The 22,788-nt window shown below is 39.6% G+C and overlaps 1 protein-coding gene across 1 annotated transcript; it reads right to left on the bottom strand.

Annotated features, from left to right (window-relative positions):
* Positions 1 to 4,717: 4,717 nt before the first annotated feature.
* c1ql4b (complement component 1, q subcomponent-like 4b) lies at positions 4,718 to 19,588 on the bottom strand. The gene is made up of 2 exons (XM_085354094.1): positions 19,019 to 19,588; positions 4,718 to 4,897 (listed from the first exon to the last, which is right to left on the bottom strand). Exons 1-2 carry the CDS (start codon positions 19,556 to 19,558, stop codon positions 4,718 to 4,720), a joined length of 720 nt encoding a protein of 239 aa, XP_085210220.1. The 5' UTR covers positions 19,559 to 19,588.
* Positions 19,589 to 22,788: the final 3,200 nt, after the last annotated feature.

The following is a 22,788-nucleotide window of genomic DNA, read 5'->3' as shown; positions in this document are numbered from 1 at the left end:
ATAAACCTGAAACAAAGGTATTCACCAGGCATTGTTTTATGCAATTCAATTTTATATGCAGGCTCCTCTGTCTACACTGGATGTTTGTAGGCAGTGCAAAAGCAACCATGTACAAACCACAGCGCATTTTTCTTATTTATATTATTTTTGATCAATAGTTGAATTTTGTGCTTAGTACAAAAAATGTTAGCATGCTAACATGGATGGAAAAACCTTCAAAACATCAACATGTTAGCATTCTAAGCCTGTTTGGATGTTAAAGTTAGCATTCAGGTCAAAGCAACACTTTAAAAAAATCAGAATATTGTAAAAAGAAACATGTCTACGTAAATACTGCCTGTTAAAGATATGGCTTTTTTTTTTTAACAGAACAAAATAGATCAGAATATCAAATATGCGCCCATTTGTCAACATTGTGTGGCTATGGATGCCTGTGGCTGACATGCTCCTGCTTAACCAACTCACTAAATTTGGAATAACTTATTTTTGTGTATGTTTTGTTTTGGGGATTTACTGCCACTAAAATCCTACAAAGAGAAACGCACAGCTAAAAATGTCCACAAATACATGTAGTTTACAGTAAAATCAATGTTTTTGCACACATACAACGTGTTGCAATTCCACCTTTACAGTGCTTATTATCCTGACCAATTTGCACATTGCCAGAAATGTAAATTCAGTTAAATTTAATTTTCCACATTTGCACGATAATTTGCAAAGCTCATAAACCCATAATTTATTCACAATAGAACACAGAGAACTTATTAGATGTAGTTTAGAATTGTCTTGCTGAAATATTATAGGCCTTCCCACCCTGGTGGGAGCACATGTTGTTCTAAAACCTATATATACATTTCTGCATTTTTGGGCCATTCCAGTTGTGCCAGCTGCCAATTCAATAGAAAATGATGCATCCCGTACCATCAAAGATGCAGAATGGTCCCTCTCTTCTTTAGACAAGACCTGTTCTCCATGTTTTCCAAAGAGATTTGTCTGTACACAGACCAGTTCTCCACTTTGTCTCAGTCCAGATCTCAGAGATGATGGTGGTGTTTGAGGATCCTGTTGAAGCTTTAATCTGCATTTGTGTATGGCACAGCAAACTGTGTTCACAGAAAATGATTTCTGGAACTGTTCCTCAGCTTGTGCAGTGATTTCTATGCCTGTATTTAATGCAGTGCTGCCACAGGGCCAGTGATTTCACACAGATTGCACACAGAGATTTCTCCAGATTCTCTGAATTTTTTGACATTATGCAATGTAGATGATATTGAAGAGATATTCAGTCTTCAAACTTTTATGTTTAGGACCATTGTCCTAAAATTGTTCAGCAGTTTGTAGATACCGTTTTGGGTTTTTGTTGCAGATTGATGAACATTTGCCTATTTTTTCTTCTGAGAAACTGTGCCACTATAAAATGTTCTTTTTATACCCAATCATGTAACAGATGAACTAATAAGTTTTATTACTCCAATCTAATTAACTTTTTTTAATTACCACCTACTTTTCCAGCCTTTTGCTAATATGAGTTAATATTTTTCACTGGACAGATTTGCTAAACAGAGAAAGTTAAATAGTGCTCATAGGTGTAGTTAGTTTTACAGGTAATTTTAAAAAGTTGCAAAGCTGTATTTTAAACACAGGTGTAGACAGATTATTATTATTGATGCAAATACCAGTAAGCATTAGGAAACCAGTTTGCTTGTTTTAAAGATTCTCCTCTCTCTATTTTGTGCCTTGAGAAAGGAGCATATCAAGTTTTTTGGAGTTAGGGTTGTATATTTTTAAATATACAATATATATATATAGATAGATAGATAGATAGATAGATAGATAGATAGATAGATAGATAGATAGATAGATAGATAGATAGATAGATAGATAGATAGATAGATAGATAGATAGATAGATAGATAGATAGATAGATAGATAGATTTGCTGTTCTTCTTTTTCATATTTATATACAAAAAGTGCAAGACAGAAAGCCTCTGCATATAATGCAGTCAAGCAGGGACACACACACACACACATTGTTGTTCAGGATTTTGAGAGAGTTGTGCATCTCAAGGCAACTGTTGCAATATTATGTGAGCAAATAACTGAACCTGAAGAATGTGTTAGACCTCAGTGCTGCAAAAAAAAAAAGGATTTTTTTTTTTTAACATATAAAAAACACCCTGAAAACTTCAAAGACACTTTATCATAACAGGTCTGCAACAGCTTCTTTGTTTTCCTGTGGAAAGAAGACAGAATAAAAGCAATAAAGAAAGCACTGGTTCCGCCTGACAGTAAAATCATCCTGAATCTTCTTTTTTTTAAATTGTATTTCATGGTCTCAGCTCGCAAAGAACAGTAAGAGCAATGCTCGGGAACAGAGGTAGCAGCGCCAGAAAACACACACAGTAGGATGCATCGTGGCGCAGAGGTTAAATGAAGCCACACATGGGGGATGTCTGTGTACAATATACGACATTAAGATGGTTTTTTTTTTTTCAATTTCACCACAAGACTAATAAGAGTAAGAATAATCCACATCCAAATATCTGGGTATGGTCATGCTACCTCAATAATACCGTCTCCTTCACACGTTTTAAAGTGAAGCCCTCTACTTGCACGGCACTAAACTCTAACAAATGTGTTAAAAAGAGTTTTACGTTCAAGGTATATTATTAAAAAATGTTAAAAAATTAAACGTGAAAATTCGGATCCATTGAAATATTACAATTTTTGTGGATGCAGAGTTTCAATTACACCGTGTCATGCTTCTGTTATTGATTCCCACCATACAGAATTCATCTTGGTCTTAGTTTTGTGGCCTTTTATTTACAAGGGTCAGTAACATCCAGTTACACACAAAGATTCGTAGTCACTATTTGCAACATAAACGTGTGCATTTCATTAAGTGAGTATGCACTAACATTGTAAAGACAATCCCTCTTATAAGTAGTGTGTCTGATTTCGATTTGCATGACGTGGACCATCTTCTTCACTTAGCTTAACAAGGGAAAACCATCTCATGCATAAAAAATAAAAATAAATTGATAGTATAAGGCACAGAGAACCTATAGGTATGGCACATGGCAGTAACATCAAGAGATTTTTCACATGGATACATTCACATTAAAATGAAAAAGAAAAAAGCTTCACATTTTGGGAACTAGACTGGGAAACTGTTTTTCTTGCAATCACACATTTACAACCGCTTCACTCTTGTGATTGGCCTGCTGTGAGGAGGTAGGGAGGCTCTCTCTTTTTTTAAATCCATTGCACAATTTCAGCAGAGCATTGGCTCAGGCAGGCCATGAAGTCAAGCTCAGCTGCAGTCCTGACACATCAGCTGATCTCGGTGCCGGTCAGCATCAACTGATAGTGTTGTAAAAGCTGCTTTAGCTTGCTCATCTGCAAGCCGCTTTGCCACCCACCTCTCATCCCGTCATGCATCAGTGTCCTATCTGTTGTTACTGATGCCTGCTCTGTTCTGTATGAGGGTCTTCCTGCTGCTCTCCCTGCTTTACGCTTTCCACATATGTGAGTTGAAGGGTGGAGACACTGATTTCTCGGCAGAGCCATGCCACGAAAAAAAAACATTTCTGCAGATAGAAAAAACACAATCTATCGAATTTAGTGGCCATGACTGAAGAAGTGGGTAGAACATTATGGAAGCCTTCATGTGAGACTCTCTAAAAAGAAATAATATCAATTCTAAACCTCACTATGACAGCCGGCTTTTAACACAATCCATCAATCTCAACATTTAAGGTGGGCAGATAGCATGTCAAACTAACTACTTCAGCTATTCGACTGCATCCCATGATCTTCATATGGAAAAATCTTTCCCAAACTATCACTATTTAAAGAGGAAAGATTTGTGTGTCGCCCAACAGGTGAGGCTGTAGAAGAAGCCTCAGCTCATTAGCAGGATATGATGAGGTGGTGTCAGGATAAATCTCGAAGCTAAATCTCAGTATTGACATATTGGGTTTGTTAAAGGTCTGTTATCAACATCTCAAAAGCCCTCCTCCTCCTCCCTCTTGCAGGAGTCAGAGACTGTGCAAGTCATACCATTAGTAACATGATGCTTTTACACCTCAGCACAAAATAAAGGGCAAGCACAGGCGTGTATGCGGCATCAACACAGACATACAACACACCGGTTTATGACCATAAAGTTGGCTCTAATATAAGCTCTGATCAATATATTCATGACTTTTCTTGTTTGACGTCTACGGCCGTATTGAAAATCCATCTCACGGTAAAGGCGAAAGGCCGCACACTTCGGTTGACAATCTACATTCAGATATCATTCCAGTTGATTTCAGAGCGGTGGCCGGGACGATCATCCTCTCTCAGAACGACAAGTAAATTTCACTTAACGCGTGGACACTCGCGTGTGTACAGGCAAACGTGTGCATATGAAAAAGATGTATTTAAATTGTGTTTTAGCCATGCTTACACATACTGTACATGGCACATAATAGTGATCACACAAGTGTATTATATTGAGTAAATGTTATCTGGTAATATGTACAATATTATACTCATTTTTACACAAATTCTCTTCAAGCTCTATCTATTAGCTGTGGTCATATTATTACAATGTTTCATTTACTGAAGGGCAGTTAAATGACAAATTACATTATGGCAGTGTTAGATGAAGAAAGGAGATGAAACTTTTTGCTTGATTACAGAGGGGGAGTATAGGAATGTGAGGACATTGTCAGTCAGGGTAGATGAGGAAGCCGGAGAAAGTGCTGTATTTGTTGGTGTTTCCCCCGTGAACTTTGCCCCCGTCCAGCTGCACGCACACTTCATCCCCCACGTCCAGGTGCAGGATAACACTGTTGGAGGCATAGTCGTAGTTCTGATCTGCGTCTTGAGCGATTGCACTGGCCCTCACCTGCGAAAAAGCACAAGTAAGGAATTGATAGGCGGCCAAGATTGAAAAAAGACCATTAAAGAAGGAAATGCCACGTGGAAAGCAGACGTTTGATGTCACGAGTGTGTTTTGCAGACATATTGTTGTCTGCGGTGAGGCTGAATCATGTTTTCGTGGGCGACAATGGTCTGCACGCACTCTCAACAAGGCAGGAAACAGCAACTCTTCTTTCATGCTGACACAACCTGCTTTTTTCAGAGAAATTAAAGATCAGTATTAGCTAAAATGTAACTATGCTGCACATCCATTACCTGAACATTTGTGTAAATAAAAAAATTACTGTTAAAAATATTTTCTGTTTTTCTAACAGCTTTTATGTATATAATCATAAACCTACTTATAGACACCAAATGTGATTTTCAATGGCTATTTTTTAATATTTCATCTTCAGTATCCAGTCTCACCTACAAGTTTCTACAAATCTCTCTTTTTAATTGGAGGTCTCCTCTTATAGCCTTCAAACACTAATTATCACCTGCAGAGGAGACATGTTCACCACTGCCATCTACATGTTAATTAACTAGTCAGCATGACAGAACTATGGACTTCACACTAGTCAAAAATGTGTTATACAGTCCAGTTATCTAATCCAACATGTTAAGAACGCATTTACTTTTATTTATATTTAAATTCGTTGTTGATAATAACTGAAATTCCTCTATTTTTTTTTACATTTTCCCTTTAACACTTTTATCTTTTTCACCACATTATCTCACCTACAACCAGTTTGTTCACTACTGCTGTTTTATTTCCTGTTTCACTCTGTGATCGTGGTGTAATGTAATCAGTGCTGATGCCTTCCTGTCCACTGGGTAGATAAATGAGATGTGCAGTGATCTTTGGCCTCACACTTCCGTCTCAGACCACCAGCTTTTTTAGTCACCATCAATTTTTTATTTTTTTTTTCCAGAGGATTGTTGCTGTCACACCTGATCCACCTGTTGCTGAGGACAGTTTGATGGGAGATTAGCAGAAAGGTGTCAAGGAACACATCAGTTCATTTTTTCACACAAACACAGAAAACACAATGAAGGTTCACATATTCTGATCACTGCTATATGTGTTTGCTATTGCTCATCCATGTCAGCATCATTAACTGAAAACAGCTTTCAGTTTTATTTACCTTTTTTTTGGCTTTGCTTGTCATGCATTGACAGTTTGTGTCAGAGGACAGTGCTGCTCTCATCACAAGAAAGGGGTCGTAGACAAACTGTGAATACCACATTGGCTTATTGTGACCTTTCAAGTGGACGTGGTGAACTTGTCTATTTACACATCCAGTAGCTATCTCCACTACCCACTAAAACTATTATTTGCTAAAAGCTCAACTCATCAATCCCTAATGCTGCTTGGTACTGCTAAAAAAACAAGCAAACAAAATAAATAACCCAGAGTCATCAGTGATGACAGTGTTGAGAGTTTACCAAAATATGTATTGCATGAGGCTTAAAGGTGCATGACAGGAGCTGTAACTTTAAATTTTTGTCCCATCTCTCTCACCCGTTATCTTTACCTTCGCCCTAATGCAATAGATAGCTTCTTGTCTCTGAGCCCGGTTCTGCTGAAGGTTTCTTCCTGTTGGGAGTTTTTCCTTCCCACTGTCACCAAGTGCTTGCTCATAGGGGGTGGCTTCATTGTTTGGGTTTTCACTCTATTATTTTAGGGTGTTTACCTTACTTGATTTGGGACTATAAAAATAAAATATAATCGAATTGAATGCACTGAAAGTAATTATCACTCGGCTTTAAGACACTAACTCAAGGAAACGCGATAAAACCATCATTTCAAGACAAGCGAGATGATGAAAATGTCCGATGTTTTGATGAAAACATTCAAAAGAAGAATGTCGTCCCTGTTTGGCGTCAGATATGAATAAAAGGCATAGCCAAGGACATTTGAACGTCAGCACACTGCAGCCTCAGAATCACTAAACAATCTTATCAACACTCCTGTAAGACAAAACTCTGCCACCCACTAACTGCTGGTATACAGAGCTAACACATTATCCGGTGTGAAGGCTGCAAACCATGGAGCCTTGCACAATTTTAAAAAGTAAATCTGCTCAGATGAGGCATTATTTACTCTTCTATCAACATCTGGACAGCTTTGTGATTGGAGAAGGAAATGCAATCCACATGATGCTCTGTCTGTAATGATATGACCAGTCATTTAGGAAGAAGTCATTACATCTAACGATACATATTTACATGCATACTAATATGCAACCACTTAGCACTGCCCTTATATTACACGATGGCAATGATCCCATACATGTTGCAGAAGGGAGCACAATTACCAGACTTAATGTTGTGTACCTAATTCTCGAAGACCAATCCAGTATCCCAGGATTTAGTTGAGCAGCTTTTCTGGTGACAAAGGAGCGTCTTTATTTATGATGTTGTTAAATGTGCCTGTTATTTCATCCGCTCTCGGTAAAATCTGAGTTGTTTTCGCACTCGGTAAGCAAATCTCCTTATAATAAATTGCACTATCACTGGCTGGGTAACAAACTATTCAAGCAGGCAATCCATTTAATAGTGGAAAATAAAGTGCACATGTGCATACATATTAATGAATGCAAATAGGACGCCCTAACTCTATCCTTGTCTCCTCCTGTGAGTCTGACTAAGGATATGGTCCATCATCTCCGCCAGTCATCAAACTTCACTGATCTCTTGTGATCACAAAGACAAATCAAATCAGACTAAACTTCCCCCTTTCTCCTCCTCCATCCAACATTTTTATTTTGCCCCTTTCATCAATTTTATCAAATACATTTCTCTCTGTGGGGTTTTCTTTCACATAAAGAAGGTGAACATTTTTACTCCCCTCCTTAGGACAGAAATGAATCAATATCTTTCCTTTGTTTTAATTCAACTCACATCACTCCATTAATTGTTGTCTCTCCCTCCACACCTCACGCCCCTTCCATCATCCCTCTCTCATTTGCCACCCCATTCCTTTCTCTTCATTCTGGACCCATCTATCCATCTTTTTGTGTCCGCATACTGGAATAAGATGCAGGTCACGCACACGCTTTCTCTCCCCTGCCATGGCAGTGTTGGCGGGGGCAGCGTCTAAGTGTGTCCCTGTCCAGTCTAAATCGGATTGATTAACGACGTGCTGCTGTGGCAGGTCTCCTGAGAACCCCTACCCAGCATCCCCAACCCCACTTATATCCTTCCCCCACAACCTCTTACAACATCCCCTACCCCTCTTTACCTCGGGGCAGGCTGTACATAGCTGCTGGCTAGTAATTGGTAGGCAGACAGCTATGGCAGCTCCTCGCCTAATAGGTCCAACTCCTCAATAACTCCATACAATCACAATAAGTGGGAGCACAAGATAGGCTAGAGTGGTCAAACGGGCCCACCAAATACTAGCATGAGGTCAGGATACAATATGGCACATTCACAAGCCACCCTGCCCTCTTTGTGCATCTTGATAACCTCACATCTCCTCCTTTTTTGTTTTGCGAATCTCAGGTGAACAGCTAAGGAAAGAACAAGAACAATGGAAGACATTTTGTTACTTTACAGTGCTAGGCTGCTTTGCTCTGAAGGGACTGAATGTCTCCCCTGAGGAGAACAAGTAGGTTTAGGAGAAATATTACAGTAGAGGGATTGTTACATCTTGTACATCCAACATCTGTCTACATGGTTGAACAGCAAGATTCCCCTGACAGTATACTGTCAGCTGAGGTAGAGGCTGGCCGGCTGCTGTGAGGATTGCTGTATAGTACACCAGTGAGCAGAAAACATTATGACCACTCAAAAATGGAGGGAATAAGGATTGTCTCATAAAAACTGTGCATGTGAAGGTCAGTTTTCTTCAGTTTTTCACCACTGGATCAATGAGTAAAGACTGAAGCACCTTTACCTTGTTATGGCCGGAGGGCTGATCGGAGAAAATGTAAATGTACCTACATGTTCAATGGAGGAGCAGGGGATGTGCTGGAAAAGGTGCGGCCTGCTCCTGAAGTCTAGACCCTGTAGGAGCGTCTAGCCCTCTGAACTGTTTTTAGGGTAGTGACAGACCAATAGCACATCAAACAGGAGTGGGGAAACTGTTTTGCTGCGTAAAATTACAGCTAAAGTGAGTTTACCTCTGCATGTACATTGACAATATTATCGTAAGCAAACCTAAACCATGCTTGAAATAAAATAATGTTTACCTGAATCAGCATTTAAGGGTCACAACAAAAGTTGCAGCAGTGATATTCACACCACCTCATTGAATGGCCTTTTAAATGAACACCAGCTAATTATATTTGCTAACCAAAAGGACACACTGTTATTTATGGCTTTTTATGGTTGACTTCTTTATGAGGCACGTAGGTTTACTTAGCCTCTACTCAGACAGTGGAGATGCTGACATTTAATGTGCTACGTTTATGATTAATTCATGGCTCCCTTTCCCCTCCTATATACAGTAAACTAGTGGACAAGTTGCATCTTTGTACATTTTATCTACATATTTACAAGAGTGTGACCTTTTAAATATTATCAATATTAATACGATTGACAGTAGAAGTAATTCATGGATGAACATAAGCTGCTTCACGAATTATATGTTACATTCATAACAACAAACGAACAAATGTATCTGCGTGTAAGTTGAACTCTGACATCACACGATGAAATGTGTGACCTATTTTACTCTGTGACTTGTAAAACCTGAATTGCAAAAAAAATACTTTTTTTAAAAACTGGAGTTTATTGAATGTTTATTCTTCCACATTAAAAAAAAATTCTCACTCTCCATATATAAGTTTTAATTTTTAATTTTAGAATTTCTACTTAATTTAAACAAAAAAATTATTTAAAACATTTATTTTTGTGTCAGGAACAAAATCTTTCAGGCACTAAAGTTGCATCTGTCCCCAACAGGGAAACAAAAGATAAAGTTTTGTAATGCCTGTAAAACACCAACTTATTAGACTTATTGGAGACATGAATGGGGTTCAGTAAAATACCCCAAAGACACTTTTAGAAGAAAAATGGTGAGGAAATGTCGACAAATACAACAGCTCACCAATTAAAGAAAAGCATTTCTTAATGGTTTTTTCTTATGTTGCATCATTAAAACATTCAGACAATTCAGAGAAATCTCTGTATGCAAAGAACAAGGTTAACTGGCACTGCATTAGAAATGCAGGATTATGTAGTGAAAAACTGGGTCTGTGCCATATCATGACATCCACAATAATTTACACAATTTAAAAGAAGTGTGATTTCTCCATATTAATGATATAGCAATGCAATGCATTTATGTTCCCTAGAAAAATCAATGAACATAAACCCAAACATGTCTGACAGCAAGAGTCGCGTGTTAGCATCCAGTGATGAATAAATACCTAAAAACAGAGTTAGTAGGAGCTGATCATGTTTTACCCAAAAGTAAACAAATGACTTCATCAAGGATTGTTGGAGTACTTGCTAGTTGTGCTCTATATTACAGGAAAAGCAGGCTGGAAAGTAGCAATGTGGTTACGTGGTTGTAAAGAAGAGCTATGAGCTGGTTAAAATGCTCAACATCAGATACAACATCCCAGGGGGAAATAAATTGTTCAATTTCAATTTATGTGACGATATCGTGCATTTCTTGAAAAGTTTCAGTCTTAAATTACTTTAGTTGGTGTTTTTCACTTCTGTTCTACATTTACTTAAAATTTTCAGGAAAAACTTTACCTGGGCTACCTTTGTGTGTCACTGCTATTTCACTAATGCTGTGTCATCACTGACTGTAAATCATTGGAAAAGAAAAGTAGGAATAAATCAAATTGATGTGAATTTAAAAACTGAACATTCAAAATGTGAAATTCTAAACAGGAGAAGGATCACCCAGCTCGTTATAGATTAAAAGCCAGCATCAGTGATGGTATTGGGGTGCATTAATCCACACGGAACAGGTAATTTGTGCATCTTTCAAACAACTTATGTTGCAGATGATGTTTTTCCTGGCTTTTTTAATCATGCAATGCCAAACCACATGCATGTATTCCCAATATAACAACTAAGTATGAAGAAAACACTTCATCTAACCCACTGGTCTCCATACAGTCCATAGCCACATGCTTATATTGCCCTGTCCAAGCTTTGTAGATATGTGCTGCATTAATTGAATTGTTATTTTCCCTCCTCATTATGTGAATATTGAATTTTTATTCCACCACTAAAAGGGCTTTATTTTTCCCCCATCGGGCCATACTAAGATCGTATTGTGTTGTGACACTGAAACCGGCACAGATGAGTCTGCAGGTTCAGCTGTCAGTAACAATCACAGTGAAACCTTGTTTTCCTAAAGTGGGCAGGAGGCACTGGGGCTTTGGGAGTGAAAACAAGAAGCAAAGGCAGATCAGGATTATTGTCAACAGCGGCGGAGATTGATAGCGACAAGGGAGTGAATTTCTGTCTGTTGGCCCAACGCTGTTCTGACGTGATCTGCTGCTGTTGGGAAGAAGGAAGACCCAAGGGACAATAGAGAAGATTACACTGCCTACACTTTTCATTGGGGCCACATTAAATGTGGAAAGAGAGCCAGAGAGCGGTGGTAGGAGGAGAGAGAGTGAGGAAACTGACAGCATGGAAATAATTCACCGACAGTCCTAAATGCTCAATAAAATCTACATTTTCAGCTGTGTGCCACTCATTCATGTGACATTTTTTTAAGGGCTGACACATGTATTTCACATTTATTTAGCCATAACGCATTCACCATTTTTATAGAGGCGTTGATAAAATGTCTGAGAAAATTGATGCAAGGAGGGCATGGGGCAAAGAGAAGAGAAGTATGCGTAATGAAAAGGTGGGTGTGAGAGCAGAAATTTGGATTAGGTCGCACAGACGAGTAAGCAGCTGCGTGCGCTTTAGTAGTCCGAGCACAGGATGCGAGTAAAGGAAGCCAAAGTTGAGGGAGGCCTTGAGTGATGGAGAGGGAGGATGTTGGATAACAAACTGATCAAGCATGCCTGTTTTAGAGGAGAAGGGGGGCTATAAATGAGGTTTGGGAGGTGCGCTGTCCATGTAGTGTGTTATTTTTTTCTCGGTTTTGTTTTGTTTCGCAGTGGTGCCTTGATCCTTTGGTAATAAAACTGACAGGATTCATTCACTGTGATGTACAGACCTCTCAGAGCAGAGCGAGCGATTGAGACGGGGTCTCTTAAACTTACCTGAGGGACCTCTAAAGGTGAACAGGGAGAGAGAAGAAGGGCAATTGAATTCGCCTTTTTTTTTCATAAAAGCGTCTGTTTTCTCTCAACCTCCACCCATGTGTACCAGCCTGAGGTTTCTTGTTTCTATTATGCAGGTCGACGCGTAACCCCTCTCCTGCACTGCAGACTCAGACACTAATTGGCATACAAAATGCTAATATTTCGCCATGACACTCAGGACCCAAGGTGTCAAGATGTTGATTAGAAAGTCTCTAATTGGCTCTAGACTGAAACCTTTGACAGTAGAGGGGATAGCTTAATTGGATATAAATGTGTTCTCTTGATGGTCTACCTGAAGCACATCAGCTCCCTCAGCTCTGGCATTATTTAATGCCAGAGCTGAGGGAGCTGATGTTTTTTCTGTTTTTAAAACCAGTGTTTACTATCTTGCATTAACTGGAAAAAACTCTCTTATACTCAGAAATAGAAAACAACTAAACACTAATTCACCATGCAAACCCTGGATCACAGATTAGCCCATTCTGATAATTCTGCTCTAACCTCTAAAAATGATAATAACCCAGCGACATTTCAGAATTGTCCCTGTTAGTTATGAAAGCAGAAACACTGTAGCACACTGCTGCTTATGAAAGAGACAAAATACAGTTTCCTTGATGAGGAGGAATAATGATATAATGGGAGGCAAAAGGAAAGCACAACAAAGGCGCGGCCAAACACAGTAAGAACCAGCCATGTCCTTTTAGTCTTTGGAATATAATGGCCTCGGCCATTACAACAAGAAACATATAGTTAAATAATGGCCGTGCACACCGACAAGTGCATAAATAAATAGAAGACAAGACAAGAAGAAGAGAAAAAAAGCAAGAAAAGCTGCAGGGTATATAGGACAAATTCTTTAAGTTTGCTCTACAAGAAATCTGTCTGAAAAGATGGACTTTCATCCTTTATCGAAAAATGTTCCCCATTAAAATGTCGGGCCGTTGTGACACTAATGCAATTCAAAACACAGGAGAAAATGTTTATTAATGATTCTATCAAGACATGCACAACTGTTGGAGGAGGAAGAAAACAGCATGCCAGTGTGCCAAAATAAAATAAAATTAAAAGTGCTTAATGAAGTCCTACATGAGCCTCATATTGACACCTTGTCTGGCTCACTGTAATTAGCAGCTTCCTCTTCTCACAGCAGCCGCATCACACCTACCTACTGGAGACGAATTCATCTTTCTCCTAATTGAGTCCAAGCTTGTCATAATCATGACTTTTAACTGTGTTATTTAATTAACAAGTTAGCTCACAGACCTCATTATAGACACACTTTAGCTGGGCGTTTCAAGAACATTTAAAAAAATAATAATTAAAAAAAGTATTGGGGGCATGCGATGTTTATGAGATTCAAACTGAAAAGCATTTGCAAAAATATCTTTGGTGCTTTACGCATAAGGAAAAACCTCGCTTTTATTGTTTTGTTTTTTTAAATCAAGACCTTTCTTTAAAAGCTTGAAACTGAAATGAAACATTAATCTTTTAATCCAAAGGTTAGGGACAACTTTTAATCAGTTTCTCAGCCTCACACTTCAGCTTTATAAGGGCCCAGTTTGTCCACCAGCCTCATAGATACAACCAGTGGCACTACCAAAGCGAGGTTGTCTGAGAAAGTGAAACGCAACAACTACACAGATGCAATCAGAACCACAGACTGACCAACTGACTAACCCTAATTCCACCATATTGGACCAGCTATAAATATTCATACTCCCACTCCATGCTCATCACTGAAAGGGCAAAGAACATATTGGTGGTGAATTATATATCCATTGAAAAGGTCATCTACCTCAACACCAATCTCTTGATGAGTTATGGGACGCAGCGAGGGAAGAAGATTCTTTGCACTGAGTGCTTAATCTCTGCAAACGTGGCGTAAGCTTATCAGCTACATAATTCATTAGCCATTGTTTGAGATGAAGAACCGGCCGCACGTCTGATATTTTTTTGTCATATACTGTCTGGCTGACTGCATTGCTTTGTGGTTAGTCTTCAGCTCATGTCTTAATTTAGAGAACCTCTGTCCATTCTCCTGCGAATATCCATCCATCTCTGTCTCTCTGTCAGCCCGCTCGTCTGTTCTGTCTCGCTCTGCAGTGATCTCTCCCCAGGATGTGTCTTGTTCTCTGCTCCCTTTGACAAGAAGTGGATCAACACTGTGCCCGTCAGTCTGACGATTGTCGTAGGCCCAGTGCGTGCACACATACACACACGCACGCACACAAGTCACCTCATGCTGTGAAATATGTTAAAGGCAGACTTTAAAGGAAATGCTTTTTCCCCCCTTCAGTACAGCAAGGATGCAGCTGGACCCAGCTGCCAGTGAGATCAGATTTTATCTGTTTTTTTAAAAGTGTTCAATTAGCACAGAGTAAAAACAAAAATCTGCAAAACATCTGAATAAAATGTATAAATGTCTACTTTAGCCAAATGTATTGTGCTCTGTAAACAATGACTAGAGACAAATTGCAAGTGCAGAGTGTCTATAGGACGCCTGATCCTAATGATGTTATAGCTTCATTATAGCTGAAGTTAGGGGGTTATAGCTGAAGCACACTTTAATAAAAATGGATAAGTATATTCATCAGTGATACATGGCCTTACCCACAAATGGGTTTTGATGGGCTTTAAAAATAGAGCCGAGCAAAGTAAAAACACTTCAGTCACTTTTTTGACTCATTACTCAGTAATAATGCTGGTTAAAAGAAAGTAGCCTCTGGAAAGTAAAGCTTAAATAAAAAGTCTTAACCTTATGTTCTTTTTAACTGACGAGGGGGGGACAGATTTTCAGGCTAAAAAACATGTCAGGCTGTATAGAAGTCAATACACTACTGTTTATTTGAATTATAACCTCAGTAAACACTTTCTTAATGAGTTTATGATCAATGATCATCTCATCTCTAGTTTCAGGTCTTTTTAACTATAGCATGAAAATACTGGTCCCATTTAGAGAACAACAGGTGACAAACCAGTGTATGATTTATGAATTGGACACCTTGTAGTGTAGTACAAGTCGCTACCGTGTGGATGTGCAATGTCTGTTAGTTTCTCAGCCCGAGCTACCCCTCGCACCTCACTTTTTACTTCAAATACCTCCATCTTTTACTTACAGTCTGATTAGGTAATGAGTCAGTTCAGTGGATTGAATGGATTCAAAGGTCTGGATCCAGTTCAAGTTTAACTAAAGATTTGGTTAATAAGCACATGAGCTGCTAGTAGCTGATTATTAAACCATTCTTGTTCAGTAACAGGAATTAAGTTCAACATTACACAAAGCATCTTCAGCAACCTCGAACTTTGTCTCCACCCCTCGTCCCCTCCCTCTGATGTACTTATTTCTACTCCTTCCATCGTGGTCACTCCCATTGAAAATCTTAGAATCCTCAGCTCTGCCACCTCCAGATGGCCTCCTGTCAGTTGCACAATCTCAAAACCATACATCAAAGCACATCTCATTACCATTTTCTAAACCTCCCCTTTCACTCTTGCTGCCATCCTTCAGTCACAAATCAGCCCTGACACTCATCTCCGAGCATCTCCACCCTGGCTGCACTCTCTTCCTCACCTCTCCTATGCACTGTACATTGCTTTGGATGGTTGACCATAGGTACTCATCTTCCCCTTACTATCTCTACTCCATGGTTCACCTTTCCACCTGTCTTCTGCTCATTCGCACACGTATTCTTTCTTCTATCTATCTGGAGACATACTAACATGGTCCACAGTAGCAGTAAACACCCTTTGTTGGTCATGCTTCCATTCAGTGTATGAAAGAGCGTCTGTATTTTATCTAATAGTGTCCTTGTTTATTTTGTTGCCATATTTTACTTATTTTACCCTGAATTGGCTTTAAATGCTGTTCTTTTAGTTTTCATTGGTTTTTAAAAGCACTTAGCCAACAGAAAACTGTTGAAAATCACCCATTTGGCTGAAACTGGCCTGACCTTGAAATGTGCTCTTAAGATTTGTAGTTTTGGGTAGAGTAATTTGTGATATGAAAATCTGTGTTTCAGGAAAGAGCGTACAGGAAAGAGATTGGTATCTATCTTTTCATCTAAAACAAACAAGGATATTTCTTCTTTTTGTGAATATTTTAATTGATCATTTATTTCTCATATAATAATACTGATGTCTTATAAGAAACAGAATTAAATCTTCCTTGAAGAACAACAAATTCACAATAGTTGTAGTGTAGTGTAGTGTAGTAGTGTCTTGGTTATCTCTCAAGAGAGAATTTCTGTATTAAAGTTTTCTCATTGACCTAGCAGCTTCACCAAGGTTCATGAGCACCTGTCTATTAGCAGAAGAATAGAAAAAAAAGGAAGGCGGGTGCAATGAAAAGGGCAAGATCAGCACTGAATTGGGTTTAATAATTTAGTTGTTGGAAAAGATAATTAATGGGGAAGGAGTCAATAGCTAGTGTGGACAGGAAAAGTGCAAGGTGCACGTGTGTATGTGTGTGTATGTGCACATGACTAAAGGAGGGGCACAGGTGAAGGGGAGAAGATCTCATCTAAAAGCTATGAAAGATTTAATAGCAGGAAAAGACAGGAATGACAATGTCTGTGAAGGCACGCTGCAACAAACCAGGTCCCCCCCAATTATATCTGGCATTAAGCTGTCTGTCCTTTTTACTCTGCACCTTAGGTACATGCTGTCAAATCAATAATACTGGGAAAAGCTTTCTTTATGGACTCGATCAGTCACATAATGTATATTCAATATACTACATGTCTGGAAGCAGCATGAAACAGACTAAACAGGTCTGAATTTGAAAGTAATGGTTAGCTCAAATGTACGTTTACACAGCATCAGCAAGTAAGATAAGATAAGATAAGACATTCATTTTAACTTACTGTTTTTATTATATGGGCAGACTATGTCGTTTTGGTGGAAAGTATGATAACTGGTTAGCAATATCAGTCGTTATGCAAGCCAATGAACCAAATATTGTTTTCCAACATTTCAACTTTAAATATTAGGTGCTTTTTTCCTGCAAACAATCATTTGGAAGATATACTATGCTGTTTCCAGGGCTGGGATAAGTTTTTTTTTTTCAAAGTGCATCAATCTTTCACAGGCTGTGATGATCAATTTGTCACAATAAAATATAAAATGTAGGCATAATAATAAATAATCAAACTCGCTGTGGCACTAATTTATGACTATTATCTGTCCTCAGATCTGCAACACACACTGCAATAGACAATCAGGGGATGCCACATATTTCATTCAAAATCAGTAAGAAAAAGAGAATGTTAGGCTACAACAAGCACATTTCCAGTAAAAAAAACTTTTTTGTGCGCCAATTTTTTATTTCTTGAACTACTTTGCACTACGTCTCAGAGCTTTGTGACACAACCCACTAACCAAAAAAGAAGCTGACATTGGGGAACATGGGCAACTTGTAAATATAGCTTTAGTCCACCACTGCAGTAACCCTGGGTTTGTTTCCTTGTAGCATCCTCCGTGATGTTGCTGCTGCTAAATTTCGGCCAATAGTGGAAAAGCTAGCAAGGTCAGATGTGTTTTCTTGCTGCTGGACAAGTGACTCCCAGTGGTTGACCTGGGGGTAGCTTCAGGTCATAAAAAAGCAACAGCAATCTGCCACAAGCACTTACAGTAGACTGGGCAAGGGCTGCTGACGAGGCCTACAGGGATGTCGGTGCTTCAGTATTGATGAAAACTAGAAATCATTTTGTCCTAATAGTTAAGACACATAATTCGTATGTGCAATGTTTGATTGAAGTAAGAATAAGATTTAACCCTTATGTTAAATCTGCATCTGTCTGTTTTCACAGTGGCGATTCTCAAATTAAAAACTAGCCCGTGTTCTTCTGGTAAATCCTTCTTAGCCTGCTGATTTAGATGTAGATTTAATAAAGCGTACCAATGAACAGCAGCCCAGCACAGTGATGCTCTGCTCAGTAGCATATTGTTGTCAGTTCATGTACCGTGTAATCTGTGTGGACAAACTGTGTTACCATTAAACCTTTGCAACAATGCAAAGCATGCTTCCCCCCCCCCTTCTTCTTCTTCTTCTCCAGTAATCCCCAGGACATCACTCTTCTGTTCTGTAGCACACATGTCAGAATCAGAGCGCCTCAACAGAGCGAGGGCTTAGTACTTCAAGCTTGTCACTGCTCTCCAGATGGAAGCATTCAAGGCTTTTTCCAGGCATTTTGTACTTGTTTATTTATTAGTGTTAAAGTCAGAGTTTCTCAGAGGACAGTAGCCAGCTGTTGCATTTTGGCTTTGCTCCACCGAGACGCAGAGGATTGTTATCCTCTTGATCGCTTGGCTGTCATTCTCTCTCCCTCTTTTTCTCTCTTTTTCCACATGCAAGTTGTGCAAATAACTACAATTTTTTCTAAACCATTTCTTACTCCCACCTCATTTCCTCTTCTTTTTTGCGTCCTTGAAGTCTCTTACATTTTTAGTGTATTTCAGCTTAATTATCTCTCTCTATATTTGATTTGTCTAAAACTTCACTGTGATTTTCTCAGTGGAGTATTGTTTGGAATTCACTTTTGGGGGATTTCTTTTTAACCATGTTCAAAATCTGAGTGGCAGTCACCACCTGCATAGCACAATGAAGTCCACTTCAATAGTAAATAACACAGCATCTTCCTGCATTTAAACTATATGACAAAATGTTTCTTAAATTAGTGAATTGCATCTGTTACCTGAAGTTCTGATCTAAGCATGTTATTTAGTTATATACTTTTATATTTACTGCTCTTGTATTTGAACTCACTGATGCAAAAGATTCTTACTAATGTTTGTGTGTTGGTTTGATTGCAAGGGGAGGTCAGTCCAGTTCAGAAACACTGCAGCACAAACCCACCTAAACTCGCACTCACCTGTCCATTTTTCTTCAGGTCTGCCCACATGCTCGTCCCATCACCTCCTCTCATCAGGACATGGTAGGTGAAGTAGTAGATACCTGGCAGAGGGCAGGTGAACTTGCCGGTACTCGGCTCATAGTAGTTCCCTACATTGGTCACCACATCGTCAAATTTGAGTATTTCACTCCCTTCGTGTTGCTTCCGGAGGCCGGCGTAGAAGGCAATTTTGGGGCTGTAGAAGGAAGGGCCGTAACCACCAGGTCCAGGCCCTGGTGGGCCAGGTGGGCCGGGCTTACCGGGCTCTCCAGGGGGGCCTTTAGGACCTGGAGGACCAGGAAGTCCAGGGCTTCCTCTGAACCCCTGTTTGCCCCTGCGGTTTGAGAAGTCCGGGGGCTGAGGGGAGACAGCTGTCAGCTCTCCCTGTGGGGGGGTGAAAGTGTCACACACCATCTTGCAGCTACCCAGCATCTCATAGTGCGTGCCTCCTCCTCCGGACCCTCCCCCCTTGGTGGTGTGGACCAATAGGGGAATGGCTACCAGCAGGACCAGAACCATGGCCACGCCGACTCCAGCCCCAATGACACGTTTCTTTCGGCTGAGCCGTGAGGCTGCCAGTGTGAGGAAGTCCTCCTCCCCTTTAGCTGGAATGGTTGTGCCGGCCAGGCTGAACTCTGGGTAGAAAGCAACCACTGAATTGAGAAGGTGGAGCAGGGAAATATGTGATTGTGCGGGACGCACAAAAGAAAGTGCTATTCAAGGACTGGGAAAGACTGACGCATCACACAGGAGGAGAAAAAAATCAAAAGTCAGGGGGAGACTGGAATCTAGGGTTTTCCATTACTTGGCTTTCAGTACACGTGTATCCTTTTTATTTTTCACTTTCCCCTAGATCATTATGTCTTCAGGATTTTATCATCTTTAAAGGTATACATCATATAACACAACTATTCTAAATTACTTGGTTCAAAATGAGTGAAACCGCTGAGATGCTGGATTTTAGGCAAGCTGCTTTTTATACGAATCCACTTCTGTGGTTGTAGAAGCTCCAGTGAAAATCCTTCAGTTGCTCAGGCAGAGAGCTGTCAGGTGGGGTCTACAGTATTCCCACTGGAGTTCATCTCACCCACCACATAGAGGGAAGGGCGCTTTACTTGTCTGTCCAGGAATGAAAAGAGAAGAACAAGGAAACTGCTAAATTTCTGGTCTTTTTTTCTATCTCCCTTACTGCTGGTGCTCCATTATATTTATCGTAAAAACCCATTCCTCCACTCAAACAACAGATTTGTTGCAGCTCATAAGAATGGCTAAGAATCTAAGTTTTCTAGAGGTAAAGGTAAAGCAAAAATATATACCGGTATATATATATATATCACAGAAAATCAGCGAATCCATTGCACTCTAAAAGAAAAAGAACACACACATATAGCCTAATCATAACAGGACTAAGAAAATGTGATCTCCTTATAACACATATTTATAATTTAAATGTTAAATATGGAAGGCATTTAAGAAACATTTCATATTGCAGTAATTTCATATTTAAAGGTGTACTTGACAATTATAAAAAAATGGAACTAGTGTGACCCACACAGGTGGATTGTTTTTGTATTAATCACGTCCAGGTCCTCAAAATTCATGTTAAAACATTTTGTATTATTCATAAAAGCAAACAGGTTAACACTAGTTTAACACAACAGACACAAAAGCTACATGTTGATATTATTCCAGGCCTGCTGCATTGTTCACAAGCTCTTTGCTCACCTAACAGCATAAATGCATGAATTATTTTAGTATTTTCATTTAAATTAAAATTGAAGTGACCAAGCTTCAATATGGCCAGGGTGGGTAAAAACGATTCCGAAAGTTTTTTATAAACTAGTGCAAAAATAAAAGTACACTGCAATAATCAGCTCACCCAGATGTCTTCTTTCTTTGCTCCTTTTTTTTTTTAAACCCCGGTCTTCAGTGGGTTTTCATCCCACGGGTTCAGACAGAAACGCCGCAGGAAAGCTGGTCCAGGACCCGAGCGAAAGACTGAGGCGCGTCTACTGGCGCTTCGGCTGAAGTTGCGCTGCGGTCCAAACTCTGCTCGGCGGAAACAGAGTCATAGTAATACTACCAACTTACAACATGTCATCCTGGAGTCCTGCGTGCTGGCGGGACCGCACCGTCCGCCCGAAAAGAAAAAAAAAACCATTTAATTAAAAAAGAAAAGAAAAGAAAAGAAAAACGCTCAAGGCAGCGGGAGCAGTGGAAGCGATGCCGAAGTGGTCGATCGCACCTTCAAAGAGAAAACTACATATTCTGACTGCTTACTTTTGCAGACTTTCGCCGTGAATTAATCCGGCGCACGGCGACTTTATTTTCAGAACAACAGTTCACTCACTTGTTGTTTTTTTCCCATATCCTGCTTCTCTCTCTCTTCAGCATCTGCCCGCTACTGCGTCCCCCCCTCATCCTCCCTCCTTAACACCTCCAGCCACACACACAAACACACACCCAGCATCGTCCTATCCAGCATGTGACCTTTTCACAAATCAAATGACTACATCTGTTTAACGGTTTAATCAAAGGTTTTACAATATTACTTGGTAGATTTAAAGCATATTTGTTGGATATTCTGTGATAGTCTTTCTTTTTTCTGCCTGACTGTAACCTTACAGATTTTCAGGTGGCGTTAAGAGGTATAGACACTTGTGGAGTTGTGTTTACGGAGAACAGCAGGTGTGAAAAGACTAAAGTCTAAGCACAAAAACGTGGGCTACAGATGTGAGACTGAAACACAACAGGCAGGCAGGCGAAGTGAAAAGATAAAATGAAAGGAGGAGAGTGGTGTTCTCGGGGTCTGTTGTCAATGTCTGTGTTTTTGTAGCTTTCAGACTTTGTTAGAGATGAAAGATGTATCACTGCTGACAACTCCCCCACCTCCATCTCATCCTGGTCACTTTCTTTCCATTCTTCTCTGCTTTATTTTACAGTATTCATCGGTTAATTAATTCTCAGATTGGACAGAATATTTAAACTCTAAATATTCTGGGATTCCCTGCTGACATGGTCTATCCTTGTGTCAGCTCTCATTCAGCTGCATGAGAAATACACCTGACATCTGAAATACATCCGTTATGCAGCTCATCATTATTTCTACACTTGCGTATCAAAAATGTTGGTTTGGGGGTATTTACACATAACACAGCCAAGTAAAGCCATTTAGGCACTCCCAGTCCTAGTGTACTTGTATGCACTGTCAGTTCTGCTCCTCATTAATTCATCTCCCAACTTTACTGAGCTGGAGAGTGTAGCAGATATTGAATATGGATCAATAGATCACTCCCCGGGATGCATACTGTCAGCTGACTGAGCCCTCAGGCAGATGCCAAGCCTCTGGTCACATTTGCATTTAGAGATAGAAAATAAGTACTGCTTGTCAGAAAGTGGGAAACTGTGTGGTCTCTGCATTTTATAAAACTGGTAAATCAGAAGTATAGAGGCTGAAGAAGTTTCTGTATTTTGGGGTGATGATAATTTACAGTCTTTAATTATTTCTACATCTATATAAGTAGACCTTGCTGGGCTACTCATGAGCCTTTATGGCAAGTGTGAACACCTGCAGGCACACATGTGTGAATACATCCACATGTAATTTAAATGTGGGCTCTGACACGCTGATTAAACACTAAAATAGCTCAGTGAATTTAAGTTAATATTGCAAAGAAGGAAAGAAAACTTTGAAAGAATGTTTTGTATAAAGCCACCTGACTCGATTTCCTTACGATACATGAATTCAT

The sequence above is a fragment of the Diplotaxodon limnothrissa genome, linkage group LG5 (assembly GCF_057381915.1).
Source record: "Diplotaxodon limnothrissa isolate DT_005_m linkage group LG5, D_limnothrissa_male_GT1.1, whole genome shotgun sequence".
Classification (NCBI taxonomy): domain Eukaryota; kingdom Metazoa; phylum Chordata; class Actinopteri; order Cichliformes; family Cichlidae; genus Diplotaxodon; species Diplotaxodon limnothrissa.
This window is presented reverse-complemented; position numbering and strand designations above follow the sequence as displayed.